The sequence below is a fragment of the Ictidomys tridecemlineatus genome, chromosome 6 (genome assembly GCF_052094955.1).
Source record: "Ictidomys tridecemlineatus isolate mIctTri1 chromosome 6, mIctTri1.hap1, whole genome shotgun sequence".
Lineage (NCBI taxonomy): Eukaryota > Metazoa > Chordata > Mammalia > Rodentia > Sciuridae > Ictidomys > Ictidomys tridecemlineatus.
The window spans coordinates 19032306-19058739 of NC_135482.1; the positions used below are offsets into that span (position 1 = coordinate 19032306).

The 26434-nt window shown below is 40.8% G+C and overlaps 1 protein-coding gene across 3 annotated transcripts in view; it reads right to left on the reverse strand.

The window, feature by feature from the left end:
• The window catches only part of Ano4 (anoctamin 4), a 384018-nt gene extending 357884 nt beyond the window's left edge, over positions 1-26134 (reverse strand). For all 3 annotated transcript variants that reach the window (XM_078052935.1, XM_021724481.3, XM_078052936.1), the window contains exons 1-2: positions 25710-26134; positions 9812-9895 (exon numbers count right to left, since the gene is read on the reverse strand). In XM_078052935.1, coding sequence (XP_077909061.1) covers positions 9812-9895; positions 25710-25830 — 205 coding nt within the window. In that variant the 5' untranslated portion in view covers positions 25831-26134. The remainder of the gene's footprint in view (positions 1-9811; positions 9896-25709) is intronic.
• Between the last annotated feature and the right edge of the window lie 300 nt (positions 26135-26434).

The window sequence follows — 26434 nt, forward strand, 5'->3', positions numbered from 1 at the left end:
GTGTTTGTCTCTCTTATGAATGGAGCCTCCCTCAGGTTAGAGGGTGCTTTAGTCACCTTCATAATTTCTTTCCAGCTTTTCTCTTTGGCTCTATTCCTCCCTCCCTCCCACTAGTATGTACCACCAAAGCTGGGCTCCAAGCCAGCACTCTCTGTTCACTAAATTCCCCTCAGAATGCAGCCTTAAGGAGACCATGCAAGAGACCGCTGAGTATAGGCCAAATGAAAGTTGTTAAGGGACCAAGTTAAAGTCTTGTCATGAGGAAGGAAAAAGGAGGCAGAGAGAGATGTCACACTGACCTGGGAAGAAAGGAGCCTCTAGCTATTAGGTAGCTTCATCCCTCACTGGCAAGATGTCAGAAAAGACTTATGACAAAGAGAATGGTAGATATCCTCACTCTAACTGTGGCAATCAGGACTGGCTTTTTCCAAGGACTAAGGAAAGTAAAGTGTGATTTAGATAAGAGGTATCTGAGCTTTAGTGAACATACTCCTGTAGATCTGTCTAGCAGGTAGCTGAAAAACAAAGTGGAAATGAGGGTCAGAAGAAACAGGACCATAATCAAAAATCTAGGAGTCATCCACACAGAAGTCATGAGTGAGGCCTAGAAATGAACCATCCACTTCACTATGGTTAAGTTACAGATCCATTAACAATGACAGAACTCCCCAGCACTTACTGGCACTGTGTTAGGGGATCTACAAGCACCACCTCATTTAAACCTTACAATCATACTGTCACAAGGTATTATTAGCTCCATTGACAGATAAGAGAACTGAGCCTGGGGGATGTTATACTTTTCTAAAGTCAACAAGGCATAGAAATGACACTCAAGATTCAAGTCCACCCTTACTTTAGACAATACCAGTGCTTTGTGACACCAACACACACTTTCTTGCTAAGAAGGGAGGCAACAGCAGGGATTCTGGGAGCTATAAATGGGGACTTGTTTAGTCATCTTTTTCATTGCTGTGACCAAAAGACCTGATAAGAACAATTTTAGAGGAGGAAAAGTTTATTTGACACTTATGATTTCAGAGGTCTCTGTCCATAGACAGCTGGCTCCATTGCTCTCTGGCACAAAGAGAGGGAGAACATCATGGTGGAAGGGTATAGAGAAGGAAAGCAGCTCAGGACATGGCACCAGGAAGGAGAGAGAGAGAGAGAGAGAGAGAGAGAGAGAGAGAGAGAGAGAGAGAGAGAGAGAGAGAGAGAGAGCGGGCGAGCACGCTCTACTAAACAAGGACAAAATATATACCCCAAAGGCATGACCTTTGGGACCCACCTCCTCCAGCCACACCCTACCATCCTACAGTTAACATCCAGTTAATCCTTATCAGGGCACGAATATAGATATTATGTTAAAACTCTCATAACTCAGTCATTTTACCTCTAAACTTTCTTGCATTGTCCCACACATGAGCTTTTGGGGGGCACCTCACATCTAAACTATAACATTCTAACCCTGACCACCAAAAGCTCATGCCCATTTCACAATGCAAAATATATTGAGTCCATTTCCAAGAGACCCAAAGTCTTTGAACAATTCCAGGATTGCCAAAAGTCTAAGTCCAAAGTCTCTTCTGAGACTCAAAACAAACTCTAAGTGTGAGCATCAAACAAACTCTAAGTGTAAACATCAAAAGCAAGTTACATATGTACACTATACAAAGGTATATAGTAAACATTTCCATTCCACGAGGGAGAAATAGGAGCATAGAAAGAAGGGATGGGACCAAAGCAAGATTGAAATCTTGCTGGGCAAACAAGTGCTATAGCTCTATGTTCAGCATATAGGGCACATGCATCCTGATGTTCTCTACAAAGGACTTATGCACCTCCACCCATGTTGCTTTGCAGGTTGCAGCCTACATGGCTTCTAGTTGGCTTGTCTACAGCTTTTCTCAGCAGGCATTCCTACATCTCCACATATCATTGTTATCAGGGGCTGCCCACTGGGTATCCAATCCTGCTGCACTTTGCCTGGCCTTCTAGACCTTCCTTATTGAAATCTTGGTGGAAGCCTCCATGATCCCCTAACTCCAGCATCCTGCATTCCATGTGGTTGCTGCCAAGGTCTGCCACCATCTAAAGCAGTAGCCAAAACTCTAGGGACCATATCTGCTGCAGTCTTTGAGTGTATGGGTGACTGAGCATGGTGAAACAACTTTCTAGGCCCCCCTGTGCAAGAAAGGTAGCCCACTGGTCTCTTCTCAAAAGAATTCTTAATTTTATACCCTTGAACCTGAGATGGGTGTGATCTTGCCAATTCCTGAGATGCCCTCAAAAGCCATATTTCCTACTATTTCTAGGTAAAGTATTTAGTTTTTCCTCAGTGGCTATATTGTCTTAACAACCATACATTCTTTAGTTCCAGTTTTACTCACAGTTTTCTAAACAAACTGGAAGTTTTCCCAATCTTTCTGCTCTGCTTTCTGCTCTTTATTATCACAATAAACTTGGCTAAAAGCCTCCAGCAATAGCCATGAATGTTATGCTGCCTAGAAATTTCTTCCACCAGATTAAGTCCATCACTTTTAAATTCAAGCTCACAGAAAGTCTCAGGACACAGTAAAAATGCAGACAACTTTTTAGCCAGAATATAACACTAATGGCCTCTAATCTAATTTCCAACAGAGCCCTCATTTTCCTCTGAAACTTCTTGAGCCAAATCATTACTGTCCACAGTCCTACTTGGCATTCTGGTATTCTGAGCTCCCAGAATTGCCCAGTAAGCTCTGCTTATAAAACTTTTAAACTTTTCCAGCTTATATCTCTAAATTTCAAAATTTTTCAAAATTAGTGCCACAAATTCCAAAAAGCTCCAAAAGCTTCTAAACCACAAGGCCAGTTTAGTCACAGCAACAACCCTAACTCTCAGTACCAATTTCTGTTCTAGTTGGGTTTTTAGCTGCTATGACCAAAAGACATGACAAGAACAATTTGTTGAGGAAAAGTTTATTTGGGGGCTCACAGTTTCAGAGGTCTCAGTCCATAAATGGCCAATTTCATTGCTCTGAGCCCAAGGTGAGACAAAACATCGTAGCAGAGGAGGAAAGCAGCTGAGGATATGGCACCATAACAGGACTGTTCCCTGAAAAGTTTCTATATTATCTAACCCTTTATGGATAATCTTTAATAGAGAAATCTTGGTTAACCAGAATGCTCAAGGAACAGGAAATGCTGATGACATATGTACACTATACAAAGGTATATAGTAAACATTTCCATTCCACGAGGGAGAAATAGGAGCATAGAAAGAAGGGATGGGACCAAAGAAGACTGAAATCTAGCTGGGCAAACAAGTGCTATAGCTCTTCTTGGTTGGTCACCTTCCTAGAAGGTCCTATGTGGAATGCAATGAGTGTGAGTGAATCTTGAGTGAGGGATACAAAACCCCTAAAGATAATCATAAGAAGATCAATTCTCAATGTTCAGAACTAGGATGGAGCCAGATGCCGCAGTCTGGCTGCAGCAAAATAACCGGGGGGTGATGAGCATCTTGTGTAGATTGATACAGCAGGAGTGGGAGCCGTTTATTGTAGGACCAGAGGGTATTTATATATTCCACACAGCTTATCTAATTAACATAAACTAGATACAGCAGTCAACCAATAAGGAATCTCCATACTTAATGGCTCACTGGCGCCACCTCACAAACCACTCCCCCTAGCAAAATGTCAGCAAAATGCCAGGCGCCATCCTGACTTGTTTACAGACTCTAACATTCAGAGATGTTGAAAAAGACAGAACTTAATGCCTATGGCCCCAAGACTGATTCTAATCATGTTTCTTGGACTAAACTTCTGTTGCAAGTTTGTGATCAATACTCTTCTTGACTCTCCCCTAACTCCTAAGATAGTACTGAGCCACAGAAATGAAATTCTAGAATATTTCATTTAAATTGATGCTCCTCATGTTTATTATAAATGTGAAAACTTGGGCTGAGGTTGTGGTTCAGTGGCAGACACTTGCCTCGTACATGGGAGGCACTGGGTTCCATCCTCAGTACCACATTTAAAAAAATAAACAAAATAAGAATATTGTGCCCATGTATAACTAAAAAATATTTTTTTTAAAAAAATGAGGGGCTGGGGTTGTGGCTCAGTGGTAGAGCACTTGCCTGGCATGTGTGAGGCACTGAGTTTGATTCTCAGCACCACATAAAGAAAAATAAACAAAATTATGATATTGTGTCCATCTACAACTAAAAATATTTTTTAAAAAATCTGAAAACTCAATGCCTTCTATTTGAACCACAGAATCCTTCTACAAGAATAATAATCCCATGTTTTCCTCTTGCCTTATTGCTTCATTCAGAAACTTGCTTAAATCCCTCTTGCTCCATTTTTCTGACATTCTCTGGAATTATTGTAAAGAATGGAGCACACCATGAAAGCATTATGTTTAAAAGTCTCTAAGAACTAAATGTCCCTTAAAAGATTAATTAATAAACTTTAGCAAATGTAAAAAAGGAAATATTATTCAGCTTTATAAAGGAGATCCCTATTTACCTCAAGATGATGAACCTGGAGGACAATCAAATGAAATAAGCAGACACATAGAAAAGTACTGCACAATTTCACTTATACATACAATTTTTCAAAATATTTAAATACATAGAAACAGAGTAAAATGGTAAGATGATGGATATGTTAATTTTCTTGAATGCAGTTCATTTCACTAGGTATATCAAAACATCATATTATACACCCATAAATAAATATGTAGAACCAGTTCTTCATATTTCCTTAACAAATACATGTTCTTTTACTTCAAAATTTTAAAAAGGAAAAATTTAAGATTCTAAGGAACTAACTCTGCACTCTGCACAATTTCAGGTTTTACCATTGGTTTTATAAAATTATGGTTAATTTATAAGCATATACTTAATTTTGAAAAAATACTGTTCACATGGCAAACAAGCCTTTTTTTAGTTTGGAAAATTATCACATCATTTACTCCAGAAATGGAGTTCATTAGCAAATATTTTAATCCATTTTATTGATACAAATGAGCTATGACAAGATTTGCATAATTGTGATAGAATATAAATGGACTAATCTAAATTTAAAAGTAGCAATGAGGTCAAAGTACTTTGAAGGGACAACCACCAGGGAAACAGCTGTCATCTAAGAGGCAAGTAATAGCAGTGTCACAATTGTACCCTGCCTATTCTTTCTCATCCCTCATGTCTTCTATTGGGGAGGGAGGTAGAAACACAGGTCTTGATTCTCTTAAGGTTCAATGTCAACACTATCATTAACTGGCCCCCAAATTATGAAAGAAGTCATGGAAGGAACATCTAGAGTTTAGAGGCTGTCTTGAGGGGGAAAAAATGATATCAATTACCTATTTGTTCTTCAATCTCTAACAAATGGGTAAAATGAGAATTTACAACCAGAAAATAAGGAACTGTCCAAGACCCTCTTGGATTTCAGAAAGAGTCATGTTTCTGTTCCTGGGATTTGTTTTGGGGTTTTTTTGTTTGTTTGTTTGTTTTTTGGTTTGTTTTTTTTTTTAAACATCTCTGCTTTTGGCAGGTTGTAGTTTCTGTAGGAACCACATTAATAGGGAATCCACAGGAGCATCATTTGTGTACATGGAATATCCCCACACAGCACTGCTAGATGAAATGACTACTCTGTAAGAGAAAGGCTGAAGTGCAGGAGATGGAAGAAAGCAAGGAGCTTTTCAGAAAGAGTTCCCTAAATAAGTCTGTGTTAGTCAGGGTTCTCTAGAGGAACAGAATCAACAGGAAGTATAATTATAAAAAGGGGATTTATCAGTTGACTTTCACAACCAGAAGCTGGATAGCCCACAATGGCTGTCTACAGGCTGGGGAGATGGAAGAACCAGTCACTGTGCAGTCCAAGAACAAGAGGGATCAACAGGGCTACCCCAGTAAGACATTGGAGGCTTCTGGAGAATCACTTCACAGTTGGCTTTGGAAGAGTGAAGAAGCGAAGAGTCTGATATCTTCAGATGAGCAGCAATCAATAACCTGATCCAGAAGAATTGAGCTTGCATCTGCTGTTGCTTCCTTGTTCTTTCAATTTTTATTCTATCCAAGCCATCATCCTATTGGGTGGTGCTGCCCACACTTAGGGAGGGTCTCCATTTCAGTTGGCTCTCCCACATGCCAATCATTCCTAAACATACCCTCAATGACATACCCATAAACCTCTTAATCCTGGACATCTCTTAATTCAATCAAGTTGAAAAATATCATTACAAAGTCAAAGAGATGTGTCCTTCTTTTGGCACTCTGGGTCTAAAGTTGTTAATTATTTTTCACTTTTACCAACTGCCTATTGCCTGGGCAGAATCCCACCCCCTCCTTCCTTTCCGTAGTCTCAGTTTTGTTTGGGAATCTGTTGCACCCCCACAAGCTTTGTGACACCAGGGCAGGTTACCTCCTCCTCACCCCCAACAAGGACCTCAAATGGGTCTGGTAGGGCTAGAGATAATGCCATCTTCCTTGTCCCTGGATGGTTCAAGGATGGTCATGAGACATCATTGTGCCCAATGAGGTAGGAGAAATCTGTTGGGGATCCTCAGGGGAAAGTTTTGGCCCCTCCAATGAACCAACAAAGGTACCAACACTCTTACTTCTGATCACTGCTGTCTGAATGCAGTTCCAAGAGCCACTTCAGCCATCTGGCTGCCACCATAGAGATAAATGACCCATGAAAGAAGGGAAAAGACCTTTCTCAGTGCCACAGAGCAGCTTTGTCAACCTGTCCTAAGGATAAGCCTGCTTCCTGTCTTCCATTATGTGAAATAATAACCTTCCTTATGGTCTCAGACAGTCTGCATCAGGGAACTGAAGCAGCATCCAGACCCTTTTGGTTCCTCCATCACCTCTGGAGAAGACCAAGCACCTGCCATACCCACCTCCCCTTAGAGGTTGGTTTTCTAGGGCTGCTATAATAAAGTGCCACAAATTGAGTTGCTTATCATGACAGAAATTTAGTTCTGGAAGGTAGAAGTCTGAAATACAGTGTCAGGTGGACTCCACTCTCTCTGAAGGCTCTAGAAGAGAATCTGTTCCCTGACTTTTTCATGGCTTCTGGAGGCTGGAAATCCTTAGTGTTCCTTAGTTTACAGACATATCACTCCATCATCATATGGCCTTCTCATTATGTCTCTGTGTCCCTTCTTTTATTATAAGGACATCAGTCATATTGGATTAGGGCTTACTCTAAGAAAGGATGACTTCATCTTAACATCTGCAAAGACCCTATTTCCAAGTGAGGTCACCTTTACAGGTGAGATATACATTAAATTGTCATTGCTTTTCATTTAAAAGTTAGTCATTTAAAATTTGCACATTCTGAACCAAGTTCTGACATTTAATTTTAGTGTCTGGGTTTGCTTCTGTTTCCAGCAGGTTGGCACCAATTGATACACTTCATGAGGAAAGAGATGGATATGTCAAGGTGCATTCATACCAAATGAAGATCCAATAACCTCACATGAGTGAGCATTAATAGGTTTCACAGTGGGTTGGACAGAAAGCAATGACAGCAATGCCAAGTCACCATGAAATTCCTAGCAGGGATGACATGCTGAACTCAAAGGTCCTTCACCACTGCAGCCAGTACCACAATGCATTACAAACCGTGATTGCATTCCAGTAAAACCACAATGTCTTCCAATGATTATGTATTAAAGGCTTGGTCTCCAATGCAGTCAAGTGCAGAGGTTTTAGGGAAATGATTGGATCATGCAGGCTCTGATCTCATCAACAGATTAATAATTTGATGGCATTATTTGGAAATATAGGAGATGGGACCTGTTGAAGGAAGTAAGTCACTATGGACATGCCCTTGGGGACTATATCTTGGCCCTGGTCCCTCCCCCTGCCCTGTTTCCTGGCTGCCATGATTGAGAAGATTTTTTCAGCCATGCCCTTCTAACATGATGACTTCCTCTTCTCAGGCCCAAACAATAGAGTCAGTAGACTGTGGACTAAATCTCTGAAACTATGAGTCAAAATGAACTTTTTCTCCTCTAAATATGTTTTTTGTCACAACAGCGAAAAATCAAATAACAGTGACAAATTTGAGGATTTTTTGCTTTACAGTGTTTTAAATTTTATTTGATTTTGGTAGCTACTTGGAATATAAGGTGTCTATGCTTAGCTTTATATTTGAATGTACCAAAGAACCTTATAATAGAATTTAAGTCCATGTTAGAGGCTCACCATTATTATTTCTTTTTTACAGGGGTCCACATTGCTGGAGTTTGAAAAACTGTGATATAATATTTAAAATCATGGACTGTAATGTCTAACAAACCTGAACTGAAATCCTGGATACATTAATAATTGACTGGGTTGCAAAAAAAAAAAATCCAGTTTCCTCATCTATAAACTGAAGAATACTGATACCTTCCTCTGAAAGTTCTGATTAAATAAAATAATGTATGCTGGGAACCAAGAACAGCTGGCAAATAGTAAGCGCAAATAAACGTTAGCTAATAATTATCACCATTATTTATTTTCCTGCTAAGTCAGTGCCCAGGACTCTGGAATCATGAAATTTTTGAGAGGAAGTAGAATGGATAGGAAGACTTCAAAAAAGTAATGAGGGTCACTCTTCCCTTTTGGACCAAAAATAAACCACATTTACAATGGAGAGAAAGGGAACAGAGAAGGATGCTGGGGGAGCACACCATGTTCTGCCCCTGTGCTACGAGCTCTGTGAGGTCCCACGACAAGGAGGCGATACACAGAAAACAACAGGGCCCAAAACACAGGGCTTCAGACTTGGAAGTCAGCCATGTGCTGTGATATGGAGATTTTGTTTCTGAGAAGTCAGGATTCAGGGCAGCTTTTACACATTGGATTCCTCAGAGTTTGGAATGCCTCTTAATGCTGCAAAAATATCAACTGCATGAGGCACACAGAGCATTCAATAAGGTGGAAAGTGTCATGGTGAGAACAATATCTCTAATACTCCTTGCCTCATTTTGATCATAACAAGGAGAAAGTCTCACTTTGGTTTGTAGCGCCACCCTAAGAGCTGCTTAGCATGGCTTTTCAAACAAGAAAGAGTAGATTTCTACCCTGAGCATTGGAGGACAATAATTCCCAGGTAATATTTAGTAACATTGCTTTGTTTTGCTGTTTGTTTTCTTTTTTGTGTGTGTGTGTGTGGTTTGTTGGTTTGTTTGCTTGTTTTTTGGTACTGGGAATTTAACACAGGGGTGTTTTACCACTGAGTTATAACCTCAGTTCTTTCTTAAATTTTTGAGACAGAGTCTCACTAACATGCAAAGGCTGGCCTCAAGCTTGTGATCTTCTTGTCTAAGCCTCCCAAGTAACTGGGATTACAGGTGTGTGCCACCACATCCAGCATGGTTTTTCTTGGATATATGTGTGTAGATAGATATGTGTGCATGCATGCATTGCCTTACATTTATGGTAAATACACATTTTCTATATGCAGTTATAAAAAGCTTATTTTTAATAGAACAATATTAAAAATTAAGTTTATTGTAATATTAGGTAAATAATAATTCATGTGATACATAAACAAAGGGTTAAAGCAAACTATGAAAAGTGGGAAAGACCAGTTCACTATAGTCCTTGGATCCTATTTCCTTCAGTTCTACTCAAAAGCAGTAAGAATCCACAAGAGGGCGCCCCAGAAAGGTGAGCCCACAAGCAATTGCTCTGGTTCTGGAAATAAATGCTTATGCCTGCACATTTTCTTCTCATTCCCTCTTTAGCGCCCCCACCCCCACCCCACCCCTCTTCCAGGCAACAACCATTTTTGTAAAACAAGCTGACTCGGTTGCTCACCTATGGTGATCTGGCTGACACAACTGTAGTAGCTGCCCGTTGTTGCAGAAGACAGGTTATAACTCCCACTGCTCACATCTCTGTCTGTGTAAAAAATAAAAGACAAGAAGGTTAGTCACCGCCTTGTAGACCCTGTGATCACAATTAAATATATGATTGGCAGTAAATAAGCAGTTGTCTGTGACACTGGTGACTTCATACACAGTTGCTGCTGTATTCTTTGATGTTTACCGGGTGCTAGGTGCAGGCACTGGTATGGGCACTTGGAATATCTTGATAATCAACCCAGACAGCCACACACAGGCAATTTCAGGTCAGTGTCACCATTATATAATGAAGGCGTGAAGGTGCTTGGGTGGGTGCTTCAAGCAGGTGAGAGAACACTAAGGATTCCTGGAGGAAGTGACAAGCAAACTAAAACCTAAAGGTCAAGTACTGTCTGGCTAGGAAAAAAAAAAAAAAAGGATGAATTGAGGGCAAAGATTCAGGCAGGAAGCTTTCAGCATGTCCACAGAGCTTTCAGCTCAGAGCCCACAGAAAACCTCATGAGTTATAGCAGCTAAATTCATTAATAGGAGAGGGCAGCAGTACTGGACTGCACAGGGTCTTGTAAACCACATTAATTAGTTTGGGTTTTTCCTAGAAGGCAAGATCTCCTTTTCATTTCAAGAGGATCATTCTATGGCAGTGTGGAGGACAGACTGGAGAACATAAAGATTCATTTCTGAGCATACTGCAATAATCCTGATGAGAGATAACAGTGGCCAAACCAGAGAAGTGGATGCAGTTCCTCTCAAGGCTGAAAGTAGAGCACAGAGCATGGAATTCCTTCACTATCGTAAACAGAAAACATCCTAGGCAGAGTGGGGGCAAAACAAATCAAGAGCTTAAAAAATATACCGCCTTTTAGCATTTTCACCCATAAGCACCCTGTGCAGACACCACCCTCATGACTCTGATAGAAAGTTGAGGCTCCATGTAGCCAAGTGTCTTTCCCAAGGACACAATGACAATAAGTCTCAGAACAGAGCTCAAATCCAAACCAGAACCCCTCCCAATTGTTTATGAAACATGGCAAGAGTATAGAACTACAAAACCCCTAGAAGACAGCATAGAAGAAAACCTAGATGACCTTAGATATGGCAATCAATTTTTAGAGAAAGCACCAAAAGTGCAATCTATGAAAGAGTAATTGAGAAGCAGACTTTAAAATGTAAAAAGTATGTTCTGGGAAAGACAATACCACAAGAAGGAGAACCCAAGCCACAGACTAGGAGAAAGTATTTGCAAAGGATACATCAGATAAAGAACTATTATCTATAATAACAACTCTTAAAACTCAACAATCAGAAAATAAATGACCTGATTAAAAAATATGGGTCCAAGACCTTACCAATCTGCCGAGGAGGTAGGAAATGATAAATAAGTACAAGAAAAGATGTCCCACATAGCATATCATCAGGGAAATGCAAGTTAAAACAAAAATGAGACATCACTATATACCTATTAGAAATAGCAAAGTTCAGAACACTGACAGGGTGAAATACCAGTGAGACCCTGTCTCAAAATAGAAAATAAAAAGAATTGGGGATGTAGCTCAGTGGTAAAGCATCCCCAGGTTCAATCTCCAGGACCTCCCCCCCCCCCGCCAAAATTTAAAAAAAAAGAAAGAAAGAGGAATTCTCATTCATTCAGTGCTGGTAGAAATGCTAAATGATACAGCCACTTTGGAAGACAGGTTAGTAGTTTCTTACAAAACTAAACTGATTCTTATTATATGATCCAGGAAACCTGCTCTTTGGTATTTACCCAAATGAGCTGATAATTTATGTCTATACCAAAACCTGCATACAAATATTTATAGCACGAATATCCCCAAAACTGGATTAGCCAAGATGTCCTTGAGTAGGTGAATGAACAAACCGTGGTACATCCAGACAGAATGTGGCACATTCAGCACAACATGAAATGAGCTCTCAAGCAATGAAAAGGTGTGGAGGAAACTTGAATACACATTTACTAAGTTAAAGAAGTCAATCTGAAAAGGCTACCTATTGTTCAATTCCAAATATGACATTCCAGAAAAGGCAAAACTATGGGGACAATAAAAACATCAGGTTTTCAGGGTTTGGGCAGAGGGAAGGGATGAATAGGTAGAGCAGAGATTTTTAGGGCAATGAAACAACTCCATATGATACCATAACGATGGATACATATCATTACACGGTAATCCAAACCCACAGAAGGTACAACACCAAGAGTAGCCCAAGGAACTATGGCCTTTAGGTGGTTAATGGCACATAAATGTAGGTTGGTCAATTGTGCCAGTCTTGTAGATGATGTTGATAATGAGGGTGGCTGTTCACGTGTGGGAACAGGGTACATATGGAACCTCTGTATATATTGGTGTGAATACAAAACTGCTCTAAAGAAATAAAGTCCTAAACAACAACATGGTAGGACATACATGACTTTTAGGAAACAAATAAATACATATGGTCTAATATAAAACACCACAAATTAAAGAGGCATATTAATAATGGTTGCAGAACCTAAAGGAAATTTTTGGATATTATGTAACACTAAAGCATTATAGATCTCTGATTATAGGTCTGAGGGAAAAAAAATAAGAATTAGTCAAACAGTTCCAAAGAAGAAGGATGTCTAGAAACATATCGAATCACATTCTAATGACAGCATAGTGAGGATTGGTAAAGAAGATGACTTTGTAGGTGAACATTCTTAGGAATGAAAAATAGTAGGTCCCTGGACAAAGAAGCCAGGAAATGAGAGTCATCTGCCCAGGTTTGTATGTGCCCTGTGTTTGAAAACAAAGTATTGACAAAAGCAGATAGATGGTGAACCAAAGGGCAAAGAAATGCGGCTCAGAGCCTCATTGAGACCACTGTGTAGGTTCACAAATGAGGTAAAAATAGCAAGAAACATTTTTAGACTACTTTTAGTGTGGGAAAAATAATTCTAGCAAGTGCATATGGCCAAATTCTCTAAGACACATTCCCAGACCATCCCCAGCCTCTAGGGCGCTTCCTGAACAGCTAGCCGCGCCTCCAACAACCACACTGGGCATGCAAGACTACTGGTTTACACAGCTCCAAGTCCCTGGGCTTATCAAGGACAGACCCAACTATTCAATTTGTAATTTCCAGAGATAAGTGCTGAAATTCTCAATAAATGTTCACTGACTCAGAAAAAAAGAAAAAAACAGGAATTAACTTACAACTTAATTATAAGTTATAATAACTTATAACTGCCCACCGGTTGGAACTCGCTATCTAGATACTGACTTATAACTTCTGAGGTTATTGTGATAAGAGAGAAAGAGCATCAAGTTGAGAGTCAGAAGACCTAAGTTTGAAGCCCAACTTTGCTCCACAGAAGCTCTTTGAACTTGGGCAATCTGTTTAACTCTCTTCAGTACTAGTTCCTACACCTGAAAGTGTTGGCCATAATGCTTACCTCACTTTTTCAGGGAGAGGGGCATGAGGTATAGTTAATAAAAATAAATCAGCTATATGTAATGCATAGTTAGCAAATATTTCAGTATATATTTGTAGAATCTGCTGAAATCAACAAAATCCAGACCCAAACATCCCAGACTACTCCAACTACTCTCAAATTGACATTCCTAATTCCTTTTAAACCCTTCACTAATAGTCTGTCCTTAAGAGATTTTGCAAGGGAGGAGATTGTCAAGGGACAACATCAAGGGCATCAAAATCAAAGGGGAAGAGGAGATCTACAAATAAAGAAATGTCTATGAATGAAGAAGAAAAGCATACTGAGAGACTAGCAATCAGCATAGAAGCAGGATGCTTGAATTAGGAATGATGGCCTAGGAAGAGACTGCAAATAAATTTGAATGAAAAAATTATTCCACTTGAATCAAATTGGAATGGTAAAACTAGGGCAATAATTTTGGTGGCAATATTTTGAAAAGACTCACAGAGCAAAAGTACAAAGATCCATGGCAGCCTGCAATGCATGGTGATTCTGAGACGGAAAGTTTTGTTAACAAAAATACTAGACTTCATGGAAGAGGCTTAAAAGCCATTTAATCCTTGAGCAACCAAGAGCAATGAAAATATCAGATAACTAGTGGAAAAATTTGAGACTGAATGAGACCAATGAACATTGTGGGCTCTGGAGTCAGTATCTAGACAGCTGGTTCCAACCTGTGGGCAGGTTACTTCATCCCTATGTAGCCCTGATTCATTGTAATAAAAACAGGAATAATAAGGGCTCCCATTAAGTTATTAATATATAAAAAGTTTTTATATAACAGCATCTAGCACATAAAAAGAGTTCAATTAGTGTTAGCCAATATTTTTATTTCATACTTTAAAAGAACAAGGATATCCACAAAACGTAATACTATATAAGCAAAAAAAATGAATGGAGTAAAGCTACACAATGTATCATGGATGAATTTTACAGGTATAATGTTGAATGAAAGAAGCAATCCCAAAACTAACACATGTGACTACTTATGCAAACTTCAATGATAAACAGAATTAAATTAATGCTATCCATGGATGCATATCTGGATGGTTAAACTGTATAGAAAAGTAATAAAATAATTAGTACAAAAGTCAGCAGCATGGTGGCTCCCTTTGGTGAGGAACCCAAGGGGTATGTATAGAGTAGGGCCTGCTAGAAATGTTCTGGTATTTGACCTAGGTAGTGATGCATGGCATTCATCTTATAAGTACTTATTAAATTATAAATTTGTCTTACCCACTTGTCTATACTATATTATAGCTCCCAATAACATTTTAAAAGAAAGGGAAAATATCATGGTAAGGCAAACCTGGAATGCAAATTCTGGAAAAAAGAAATGTGTAAGAAAAAGAGGAGGTGATGGAATTAGCACCAGTCACTGAGCACCTGCTCTCTGCCAGGCCCTATGCTAAACATTCATTATTTCACTTACATTCACTGTTTCATTAAAGCTTCAAAACAATTCTTTCAAGGTACATGTGCTTATCCCGCTATGTATGTAACAAACTGGGAACTCAAAAAATTAAGAAATTTTCCCAGAGCCACAATTTAGGGAGGTCATAAACCTAGAATTAGAACCCAGGTTTGTGTTACACTAAAAAATAATAATAATAATTGAAAACAGACAAAGACAAAAGGAGGACAGATTATAAAGCAAGCTGTGTTCAGTGGATTCCTCCTTATTGGGTACCTTATCTTTGGTGATTGTTTATCTGATGTGCTAAGCAATGAGGCTCTATAGGTAGCAAGATCGACTATCTCCAGGGTACCAATCAGCAAAAAGAATAGACAAAACTAACACATCTTTTATTTGTCTTAAATTATCTTCAGTATGCTCATTAACAATATGGTCTTAGAAAAAGAAAATCAGGCCCATCTCAATGCTTAACCTACCTTACCTTTCATCATAACCGTAGTGAGAAAAAAATGAACCTCACCTATTTATGCCTATTCACTGAATGTAAAATTCTGGTAAACATAAAGTCAATTTTAAGTAAAAATTGCTAACAGGAGACAATAATTAGTCTAATTTGTGAAGTTTTAGGGAAAAATTAACAGAACTCTTGTGCTAAGTAACAGTAACTATACAAACCAGGAGCTGGGTCCTCAAAGTATTGTTCAGGGAAAGTTTAACATATTAAATTTAGAGTTAGTTATGAGTGGGTATTTCATTTTTAAGAAATATTTAAGTAAAAGTACAAAAAAACCAGAAATACACTAAATCTCAAAACTCCTTATTTTATTCATGGAGGTAGGGGCAGAATGGTAAAGAGGGAGCAGGGATTTAACCAATTAATTCAAATTAGTAAAATGAAATAAATGAGAAAAACTGCATAGAAAAAAAGACAAAGTGAAAAGTAAAATTATAGAAATAAATTCAGTATATTAGTGATAATGATAAATGTAAATAATCTAAATCTGTTATTTAAGAGATTGTGAGGGAGTTCCTTTCTAAAAAAAAACCAACTAATTGTTGTTTATAAAAGAAACATCTAAAATATAGGATTAAGAAATATTGAAAGTAAAAAATATAAAAAGATTGCAGGCAAATACCAAATATATATAGAAAGCTACAACAAGCAAAGACCAAAAATATATACAATGATACAACAAGAAAATACTAAGTAAAATAAAGCTATGGTAGTTATGTTACTTTTAGATGAAAAAGGTTTTAGGACAAAAAAACATTATTAAGAATGCAGAGTGTCAGAGTCCAATTCTTCAGGAAGTTGTTAAAAAAATTTTAAAAAGCAACAAACCTGTAAGCTCAAAATAACTTCAAAATGTATGATGCAAAAACTAAAATTAACATTAATATGTGAAGCTAGAGGAAGAAACTGACAAATCCACCATGAGATGGGGAGTTTTTAACATATACTTAATAACTGAATAAGCAAAATTTCATTAAAAATACATAAAATTGAAACAGCACAATGACTTTCAATTTAAAAAACAAATATTGAGCCTCACACTGATAGGTATCTGAAGTGTACAATTCAATGAAAATGTTTGCAAAATGAATGCATCACAAAACTACCTTAAGAGTTCAACCTACAAGTAAATTTATGTGAGAGGACATTATTTAAGAGATTCACCTGGAAAATGTACAAGAGCAGGTAACGCTGAGCAACTCTCATATGACCAGGTCAATGGCAAGTTAGAATGGCATCCATTTCTAGGCTGGGTTCTGAAGGATGACAGCTCAGACTTCTAGAAATGCAAAAATGATTGGGTCCTACCCTTTTAATTTTACTGAGGTAACTGGGCCCTGGAAATCCATTCTCTGTTCTCAGTCATACAGCTGAAAAGTGGGAGAGCTCAGATATCTTAACATGAATCTAGCCCATGAGTCTTCCCAAGTTGTTTAGGGAAACAACTATTTTAAGTTATTCATCTTTATGGCATTCTTCTTCATTCTACATTTGAGAAATTTTATTAATTCTTATGATTGCTTAATTATTTTCACAAACTAGAAGGCTCCAAAGTCCTAAGTTGGGATTTTGTTGGAACATAAATTAGGCATGAGAGATTGATAGACTTGTAAGATGCCAGATTCCCTTGAATTAAAAAAAAACATGTGGCCTAAAGTCTGAGGCTAAGTTTTCCCCTAAACCTCAATCCACAAAGCCTGGACAAGCAAACGTCTTACCTACCGGACAGTAAGGACAAATTTAAAAAAGAAAAAAAAAAGTTTTAATTTAATTTTTAAAAACACGTTTTAAGAGCTGGGATTGTGGCTCAGAGGTAGAGCACTCGCCTAGCATACGTGAGGCCCAGGGTTCAATCCTCAGCACCACATAAAGTAAAATAAAGACATTGTGTCCACCTATAACTAACAAATAAATATTTTTTTAAACAACATGTTTTAAGTCTGCTTATATACATGGGCAGCTGAAACTCATGAATTTACCAACAGATAAAAATAATGGATAACCACTGAGTTTGCAAAATACATTTACTATGATTCCTTCAATAACCATCTCTGCTGGTGTACTGGAAATACCATTTAATTTGCTAAATATACTCACTGTATAGAGTGAGCTACAACTACTTATTGCATCTTTTTTTTAATCAATTTAAATTGTTTATAAAAGACTCTAGAGAACCTACTAGTAAGGAAAAATACTGTGGTGCACTTGAATATGTGCATGCATGTTGCTATGGTAGACATAGGAGGTGTTCCCAGAGGCTCATGTGTGAGTCAATGCAAGAATTTTCAAAGATGAAATGGTTGGATTATGAGAGTCTTGACCTAATCAGTGGATTGATCACTGATATGGATTAACCGGATAGTAACTGTAGGCAGGTAGGGTGTGATTAGAGGAGACAAGTCATTGAGGGCATGCCTTTGGGTTTTCTGTTTTGTTCTCAGTGAGCAGAGCTCTCTCTGCTTCCTGATTGCCCTATCCTGAACCACTTCCCTCTCCCACACCCTTCTGCCATGATTCTCTGTCTCACTTTGGGCCCAGAGCAATAGAGCTTATCATTTGTGGACTGAGACTTCTGAAACCAAGAGCACCAAATAAACTTTTCCTCCTCTAAAAATGTTCTTATCAGTTCTTTTGGTTATAGGACAAAAAAAAAAAAAAAAGAAGCTGACTAAAACACCATGTGTTCTTCAGAATATCAACGTGAGAATCTATTCCATGTTTACTGAGTATTTTACAGGCTTACAAAATAGTTAAATTTTCAGCCCTACCCTTTCCTTCTAGCTGAGTCATGTGTATCTCCTCATCTCCCTGGGCCTCGACTTTCTCCTTTTTCTTATCACTGAAATTCATCTATTCTAAAAACACTGAGTGCCCACCATGTGCGGTAGGCACAGGCTGTCTCCAGTAGAACCTGCTGCCTTGGGCAGTCTCTCTAAGGCGCTGATGAATCAAAGTGTAGGAAGTGTGTTTCTACTCTTCAGAGTTTTTCCTATAGAAACATCCCTTTATTACTGTGATAAAGACACCAGACACATCACAGTGCTGTATATTAATACATTGGTACAGGGCTCTCCCGGTTTTCATAGAGCTTTTGCACTGGCTTTTCATGGGCTCCTTCTGCTCACCAGAGGACAGCGAGGCAGGCACTGATTGCGGGGAGTTCTTACAGTAGCAGCTGCCTCTCTGTGTCCTCCTCCGGACCTGAGCCAGACCCACACTCCTGGAGGGCAGGGCCATCCCTCCAGCAGCTGTGTCCACAGTGCCTGGCTGCCAATGCATAGAAGGCACAACAAATGTTTGCCAAAGCCCCTAGAAAGCTTTCAAATACTTTAATCACCATCCCTACATTTTAAATACTGTGCCTGATCCTCATCATCTCAGCGTCCCTTCGATTCCACTCTCGCAGCAGGCACTGCGACAAAGGCCCTTTCGTGAACTCTAATTAGAGAAAAGCCTTTCCTTTCCTACTTACACCTACTCGATTCAGTGTTGAAAATCATACGTTCCATTTGCATCTTCCTCAGAGAGAAAAGATCTGTGCCTTATCATTACCATGTAAATTCATTTAACAGGATCTTCCTCCTTTCTTTTTCTGTTACTTCCAGAATTGCCAAGAGTACCTCACACACAGCAAGCACTCACAAAACCTAGGTTGAATTGTTTGTTCTGAAACTCCCTCAGCTGTGAAATATCTGTCTACATTTATATTCTCATAACAAATACATATTACTATTTGTTTTGAAGTAGATGTTTATGTCCTTCCCAAAATTCCTATGTTGAAGCCCTCACCTTCGACATGACGGTATTTGGAGGTGGAACCTCTGGGAGATAACGGGGCTTAGGTTAGCTCATGAGGATAGGACACTGATGGTGAAAGTGGTGTCCTCGAAGATGACAGAGATCTCCCTTTCTTAATGAGCACACATCCAATAAAGTCCATGTGAGCACACAAGGAGAATGCTGTCTGCAAACCAGGAAGTGTGCCTTCACCAGACACATAATCTGCCAGCACCTTGATCCCAGTCTAGCCAGGCTGCAGAACTGTGAGAAATGAATGTCTGCTGCTGAAACCACTCCGTCTGTGGTATTTCACTATATAGCTTGCCAGAGCAGATAGACTAAGACACTTATACAAAAAACACAATGTTTTACAGGAATGATTGAAATGCTTCTTCACAGGATCAAAAGGAAATTTTAATTTAATTTTACCCCAAAAGAAATTTATACATTGTGAAGGACTGAAGGTCAGAGATGCTTTGCTGCAGTTTCCTAATCAAAAGGATCCTAATCAATATTGACCACAAGTGTCTGGATTGCATAATAACAAGCATGCCAGGTGGCAGAAGGAGGGCCAAAATGAGGAAGTCATCAAATAGCTCTTTGGCTTTATTTGGTAACTAAGCCTGAGTCCCAGCCAGTTAGCATGCATCTCATATCATCACATAGCATGAACACTTTTGCTCTTCTGTCTGCTCTTCTTTTCTGAAGAGTAAAAGTTATTCCACCTTTAATTTGCAATGGGAAAATGGAGCTTAGAAACCTATGCATGGAGTTGGATGTGATAGTATGTGCCTGTGGTCTCAACTACTAAGGAAGCTGAAGCAGGAGGATCATTTGAGCCCAGAGGCAGCCTGAGCAACTTAGCAAGATTCTGAAAGAGGGAAGGGAAGGGAAGGGGAGTGGATGGGGAGTGGAGGGGAGGGGAGGGGGAGGAGGGGGAGGAGGAGGGAAGGAGGGAGGAAAGGGAAGGGAAGGGAAGGGGGAGGAGGAGGGAAGGAGGGAGGAAAGGGAAGGGAAGGGAAGGGGGAGGAGGGGGAGGGGGAAGAGGAGGAGGGAAGGAGGAGGAGGGAGAGGAGGGGGAGGAGGAGGGAAGGAGGGAGGAAAGGGAAGGGAGGAGGGGGAGGAGGGGGAGGAGGAGGGAAGGAGGGAGGAAAGGGAAGGGAGGAGGGGGAGGAGGGGGAGGAGGAGGGAAGGAGGGAGGGAAGGGAAGGGAAGGGGGAGGAGGGGGGGAGGAGGAAAAGGAGGGAAGGAGGGAAGGAAGGAAAGAATGAAAGAAAGAGAGGGAAGGAGGAAAGAAAGGAGAGAAGGAGGGAGGAAAGAAATAAAGAGAGAGAAAGAAAGAAAGAGGGGGAAGGGGAGGGGGAAGTTTGGACGAGGGGAGGGGAAGGGAGGAGCAACTTGTGAATGGTGTACTGCCCTCTGCTATAGTTCACTCAGTACCACTGTCAGTTGAACAGCCAAGTTTGGGTCACCTATATGTGTCAGGCACTGTGGTGGGCACCAAAAATACAAAAATGAAAGATACGGTCCTTGTCCTCTGAGATTTTACAATGTACTCATTGCAGTACAAAATGGGAAGGTGTTAGGAAGAAGACATGCCCCAAGAGGTCCCAGGTGAGGCACCAATTGAGATGGAGGAAGTCAAAGGAAAAGAGGTGGTATGCCAAGGTCCAGAAACCAGAGAAAGCCTTCAACACCTCTCTCCCTAAAGGGTGGGTTTCCCACAGCCAAGAGCAGCAAGAAGAAGAGTGGGGAGGTTAGACTTTGACCCCAGGCAGAGAAGAGCCATAAAAAAATTTAAGCAGGCAAATAACAGAATGAGATTTGCAATTGGGACCAGAAGAGGTTGGGAATGGAAGCAGAGGGACAAGCTAGTGGTTGCTATGATGATCAGACCCAGCTGTGATGGTGGCCTGAGTGAGGGATGGGAGAAAAGAGAGTTGAAAGATGTTTAGGAAGAGGGATCAGCTTGGTGACTGAGAATCTCCTGGCTGAGAGAGGTGGCTGATGGTATTACTAAAGCTTACTGAGTACATTGGACCCTCCTTACCTGAGGATTCTGCAACCAACTGAAGATAGAAAATACTTAGGAAAAATCTGCATCTGTACTGAACACGTACAGATCTTTTTTCTTGTCATTATTGCTTAAACAATACAATGTAACAACTACTTACACAGCATTTGCATTGTATTAGGTATTATATGTAATCTAGAGATGATTTATGCAGGAGGGTGTATGTAGGTTATATTAAAATACTCTCCCACTTTACATAGGAGACATAAGTATCCATGAATTTTGATATCTGGAGAGGGTCCTGGAACAAAACACCATTGGATACCAAGTGACAATGGTACTTACTATGTACCACTAATATGCACTTACAAGACTATTCCATCTAAATCTCAGAGACTCTATTTTGAACAATTTATTTTAAAAAAAAAAGCACAGAAGGTAAATTATTTTTCCCAAGTTCACTATTGGTACATGCTGGTAAAGGAGGACTGGAAGATGACTCCTGGGATTCTGGCTTGGGTAGCAGGCAAAGCACACTGAAGCCTGCCCGCCTCTCCAGCCACACCTGACTTGATGACATGCTCTACCAATGCTGCGTCGCTTGCAGCTGCCTTCACGCCCCCTGAAATTTTCCCCCTTCATCTTTATTTATGCTATTACGGCTCCCTGGAATGTCTCTTTTAACATCCACTCTTCCAAGGAAGTGTTCCCGGTCTATCCCTTGCCACCCCACCCCAGCCTATTCCCTAAAATATTGCATTATAATTTTCTATTTAGGAGTCTGTGTGTTTCAGCTGATCTTCCATCTGTGAGAGAAACCGTGACATCTCATTCATTCTGGGAACCCTGGGTTCAGGGTTTGAGCTCAGTAGCTGGAGACAGCACATAGGAAACAGGTATGGGAGAGGAAGATGGATATTCTGGTTTGGACACATTGAGTTTGATATGCTAGAAGGGCAAACCAGTGGAAAAGTCTGGCAGACAGCTGAGTAACGGAGCACCTGCAAAAAAGCAGCTCCAAGTTGGTGATTCCTCTGCAGGAATCACCTGAATACAGATGAAGTCACAGAAAGGGGGAAGTTATGTCCTGGGCTCTCACCCATTCTCACCCTCATTTGATTCCCACATTCCACAATTAGGCTTAGCTCTCAGTATAGCCCTCTCCTGCAACCCCTTCCAATCACAAGTACTAACTTACTTGTCCATCATCTACCAGCTTTGGCTCAAGTCAGCCTTCTGCCTGGAGTTACCCACATTCCCACCCACACATCTGCTCATCTTTCTTTCTCTTCCTAATGACCCCCACCCCTAAGTTCCAGAGCCAAACTCCTAGAATGTGCCACTCACAATGTGAGGCTAAGCAAGTTCCTTAACCCATCTGTGCTTCAATTTCTTCTAATGAATATGGCACTAACATTGGACCAATTTCTTAAAGGTTGTTGTGGGGATTAACTGAGCTAATTCACATAAAGCCCCATTATTATTGTGTCCAGGCATATTCCACATTCTACTTACAACTCAGAAAATTTTGTCACCCCATGTAGGCCTCCCACTAAAGGGACAGTCTGTAGTACTCACAGGGCATTTGGGAGGTATCTAATCAACACCATCCAAATGGTTGAGACTGTGGTTATCAAGCTCAAGGACAGAACCAAAGCAACATAAACAGAAGGAGGCGTCCACAAAGCAGCAGTAACTTACCAAGTCGGAGGCAAACAAGGGGAACATAGTTCTAACAATACCGACTCTGGGCATTTTCTTCCTGTCTTTGACTTACTCTCTCTGCTCTAGCCACAGTGACCTTCCAGGTAGCCTGAAAGCTCATTCCTGCCACAAGGCCTTTGTACTTGGTGTTCACTTTACCAGAAATCCTCTTTTCCTATGTAATGGACTGGATTGTTCCTTTCCTTCATTTAGGTCTCTGATCAAATATCTCTTCAAAGAGGTCTGCCCTATCTGAACTAGCTACCACTGTGCTCTATCAGCTATTTGGGCCCTTATTAAGCATCCTCAGAGCTGAAGCTGACAGTTCAATGTCAGGCCTGCAAGTCTAATGACAGGGCTCTTCCTTGTTTAGTCTGGAACATGGCCCCTGTGCCCCTTGCATGGCCAAGTCCCAGTTATTTCTCTCTAAGAGAGACTCATCACCCATCCTCAGTCTTGTGCATATGGTTATATAATGAGCTAAAAGTGGTTAAGAACCCAAACCATTTAAAGGACAAGAAAAGAAATGTCAGGCTAAGTGTAAGGGGCTGAAGCTTTAAAAATTCAGAATTTAAAAAATCAGATCATTCATTGAACATATATTTATTAGAGGTCATATGACAGATATCTACTATAGATTCATCTCATTTCACATTTCTAGAATGTATGAGTCTAGGTGGTTGCCTGAAAGTAAAAATTCATGCTAAAATAAGAAAGAGTAAGTTCTAATATAGGATCAAAAATGCATATTGGAAGGGAAGCTAATGAGGTTTACTGGAGGCTGCTGCTAATGAAATGCATACATAAGCCAATTTCTCTCTCTTCTTAGGAACCTAAAACACACAGTCTACTGTATAACTGCTCATTCTCTTGGCAGCCCCTGTTCTAAAGATAGGACTAAAGCATTATTAAATCAGTCAACTGGATATAAAAATTGAACCCTATAAATTCCAGACAAAAAAAAATTTAGATCCTAGTGTATCATGTATCTAAACCCAAATCCAGTAAAATTGAAAGGGGGGGGGCATTTTTAAAGCAGTTTGACTGTCAAAAAGATAATTTGTAGAGAGTTCCTGAGTCCACCATGCCCTCTCCTCAGATAATGATGTCAACAGCATTGGGTGGATAAAGAATATATTGAATGTGCTCAAATTTGCTTTTTCTTAATTTGTTCACTAGGTTGAGAATCCTGATGGACTAACTTATCTTGTCATGTTTTGAGTTACACCGCTACAGACTTAAGAATTAACGTGTACTTGGTAGCCAAGTGTGTTCACGGTTTCAGAAACGGGGAAGGGAGGAGAGTGTATCAGAAGCATATTTAAAATAGCACAACTTCTGACTGATATCTTTATTTAAATCTGTTTCGGTTCCCTTTAAGGTTCCAAAGAGACGCCTAGAGAAGTCTTAATTGCCACAAAAAATATATATATATTATCAGTCACCTTTTCCTTTAATTATTGAATAGATTTGCTTTTCAAAGTAATTTCACTTATTCTGACTTCATTTTCTCTACCTTGTTGCCTATATAAGCTTCTACGGTACCAAGAAACTTTAAAACGGATTATTATGTAAACCTATTACCAATAGCATCCATAGGGCAGTATCTAAAATGATATTAAAAATCAGAAGTTAGAGCCCTCTGATAGGAAAAGGTATAAAAATAGATTTTTTTTTCTTTTGCCCATGAACATGCCCAAAGAACCATCTAAATATTGAATCATCCCTAGATGGTAATCCAGGAACAACAAGGTTGAGTATTAAATGTGTCCAGGATAGGTACAACTCATATCCTAGCAAAAAATACTTTGAGTAAAAAAGAAAGAAGAGAAAAACAATAGGCAACTCAATTTGTAATCTGCTTACAATCTGTTAGTAGTTTCCAACCATCATGCAAATCCTCTGAGCTTACCCAAATAATTATTCTAAACAGTTAAATACAGAGAAAGAGGGACTGACCCCTTTCACCTTGGGGAAAATGAGCAGGGACATCTCTGGCTTGGTGAGTGAAGTCTCTACACCCAGGAGCAGCAATTTCTCTCCCACCAACCCCAGGCTTTGACAACCTTCCCATTTAAAACTCCAAAATCTAGATGTTATCACAACTGATTGCAAGCCAGCGGAAGAAGGCTGTCTTCTTAAGTTTCTGCCTCCTACAACCAAGTCTCAGTAACATGCCTGATACAGGACTAAAGAGAATTACTTTTTCCACACAATCAAGAATGTTGATGAGAAGGCTTGCTAGGATTTCTACCTGTCTCAAACCTTCACACTGTGAATCTGTTTTCCTTCAAAATTTTACAATGCCATATATGTGTGTATACATATAGATCTATATTCTCTAAATAATAAACAAACAAACAAAAAAGCCGGGGTGGGGGAATGCCTTCCTTTGCCATAGAACTTTTATTTCCAAATTGATTTCCCTTTTGAATTAAAAACACATTTCGGTGCATATTATTTAAATTTCACAGCATGGGTCACAATTTCTCATCTCTCCTTTACCCGATGGGAGAAATGCAGGAGCAGAAAGTTTAAATAACTTGCCCAAGGTCAGTCAGGGACAAGATAAGCGCTGACTGAACGCCTCTCTCCCAACCCCAAGCTTTGCTTGAAAAGGACCTGACACCCTGGTCCCTACCTCTGAGTTGTGGGAGCGGGTGGAATTTTTCCCTTGTCCGGAAGCTCCCACACCCTCCCAAATTCGAAGCGTTTGGACTCCACAGACTCTTCCCGCAAATACCCCCTTCCCAGGTTACTGGCAGCCTCCGACCCCACTAGTATGGGTCCCTCAGCCTCAAGGGCGGCACGCGATGCCTGACTCCCTCCCTTCCAAACCCTCCCGCGGAGCCCAACCCCAAAGTTTCCCGGGGAGTTCGGACGTCTCCCAGGGACCCACCTGCTCACCCCCGCCGCCCCGCCCCGGGAGCCCACGACCGCCCGCCGTTACCGTAAGCAGTGAGGGAGGCCATCCTGGCCCGCGTCCTGCCCAGGCTGGCCAGGGCGTCGGCAAGAGCCGCAGCTTGCGCTCCGCGCCCCTGGACAGCCGTCGCCCGGCCCGGCGAGTGCATGCGCTTGGCTCCCGCGGCGCCCGGCCTCCCGGCTCCTGAGCATGCCCAGTCAGCCCGCCGCTGTCCCCCGGAGCGGTGCTGGCGCGCCGATGCCCCCGGGGGGACTCTGCTGTAGGGGCGTGGGGGAGCGAGCGGGCAACCGGCCGCTGTGCGCCCGGTCCCAGTGGGAATTGAACCTGCTACTGAGGACGCGCGACGCGGAGAGAGGAGGGGCGAAGCAGGTGGTGGGAGGTGCTGGGCGGAGGAGCTTGGTGGATTCGCCCCACCGTGGAGCGTCGGGCAGGACACCTGCTGGGTCCGAGCCGAGCAGACACCCCTCTCGGGTGGTGATGGCCTGGGTGACACCGGCAAATGCGGAGTCCGGGAGTCCTCCGCGTGCCAGAATCTCCCAGACCTCGCCTCCTGCTCCCCACTACGGGAGAGCGCGCCTAGGGACGCAGTGGGTGGGGTCCGGCCGCCTTTAACTCTCGGCACGATTCCCAGCCTAGAGGGCAGGTTTGGGAAGGGATTGCCTTGGAGAGCAAATACCGAGAAAATGTCGATCCTGTCCTGTCCTGAGGACCGTTGTTAATGAAGTCATTGACCGCTAAGACCGAATTCTGAC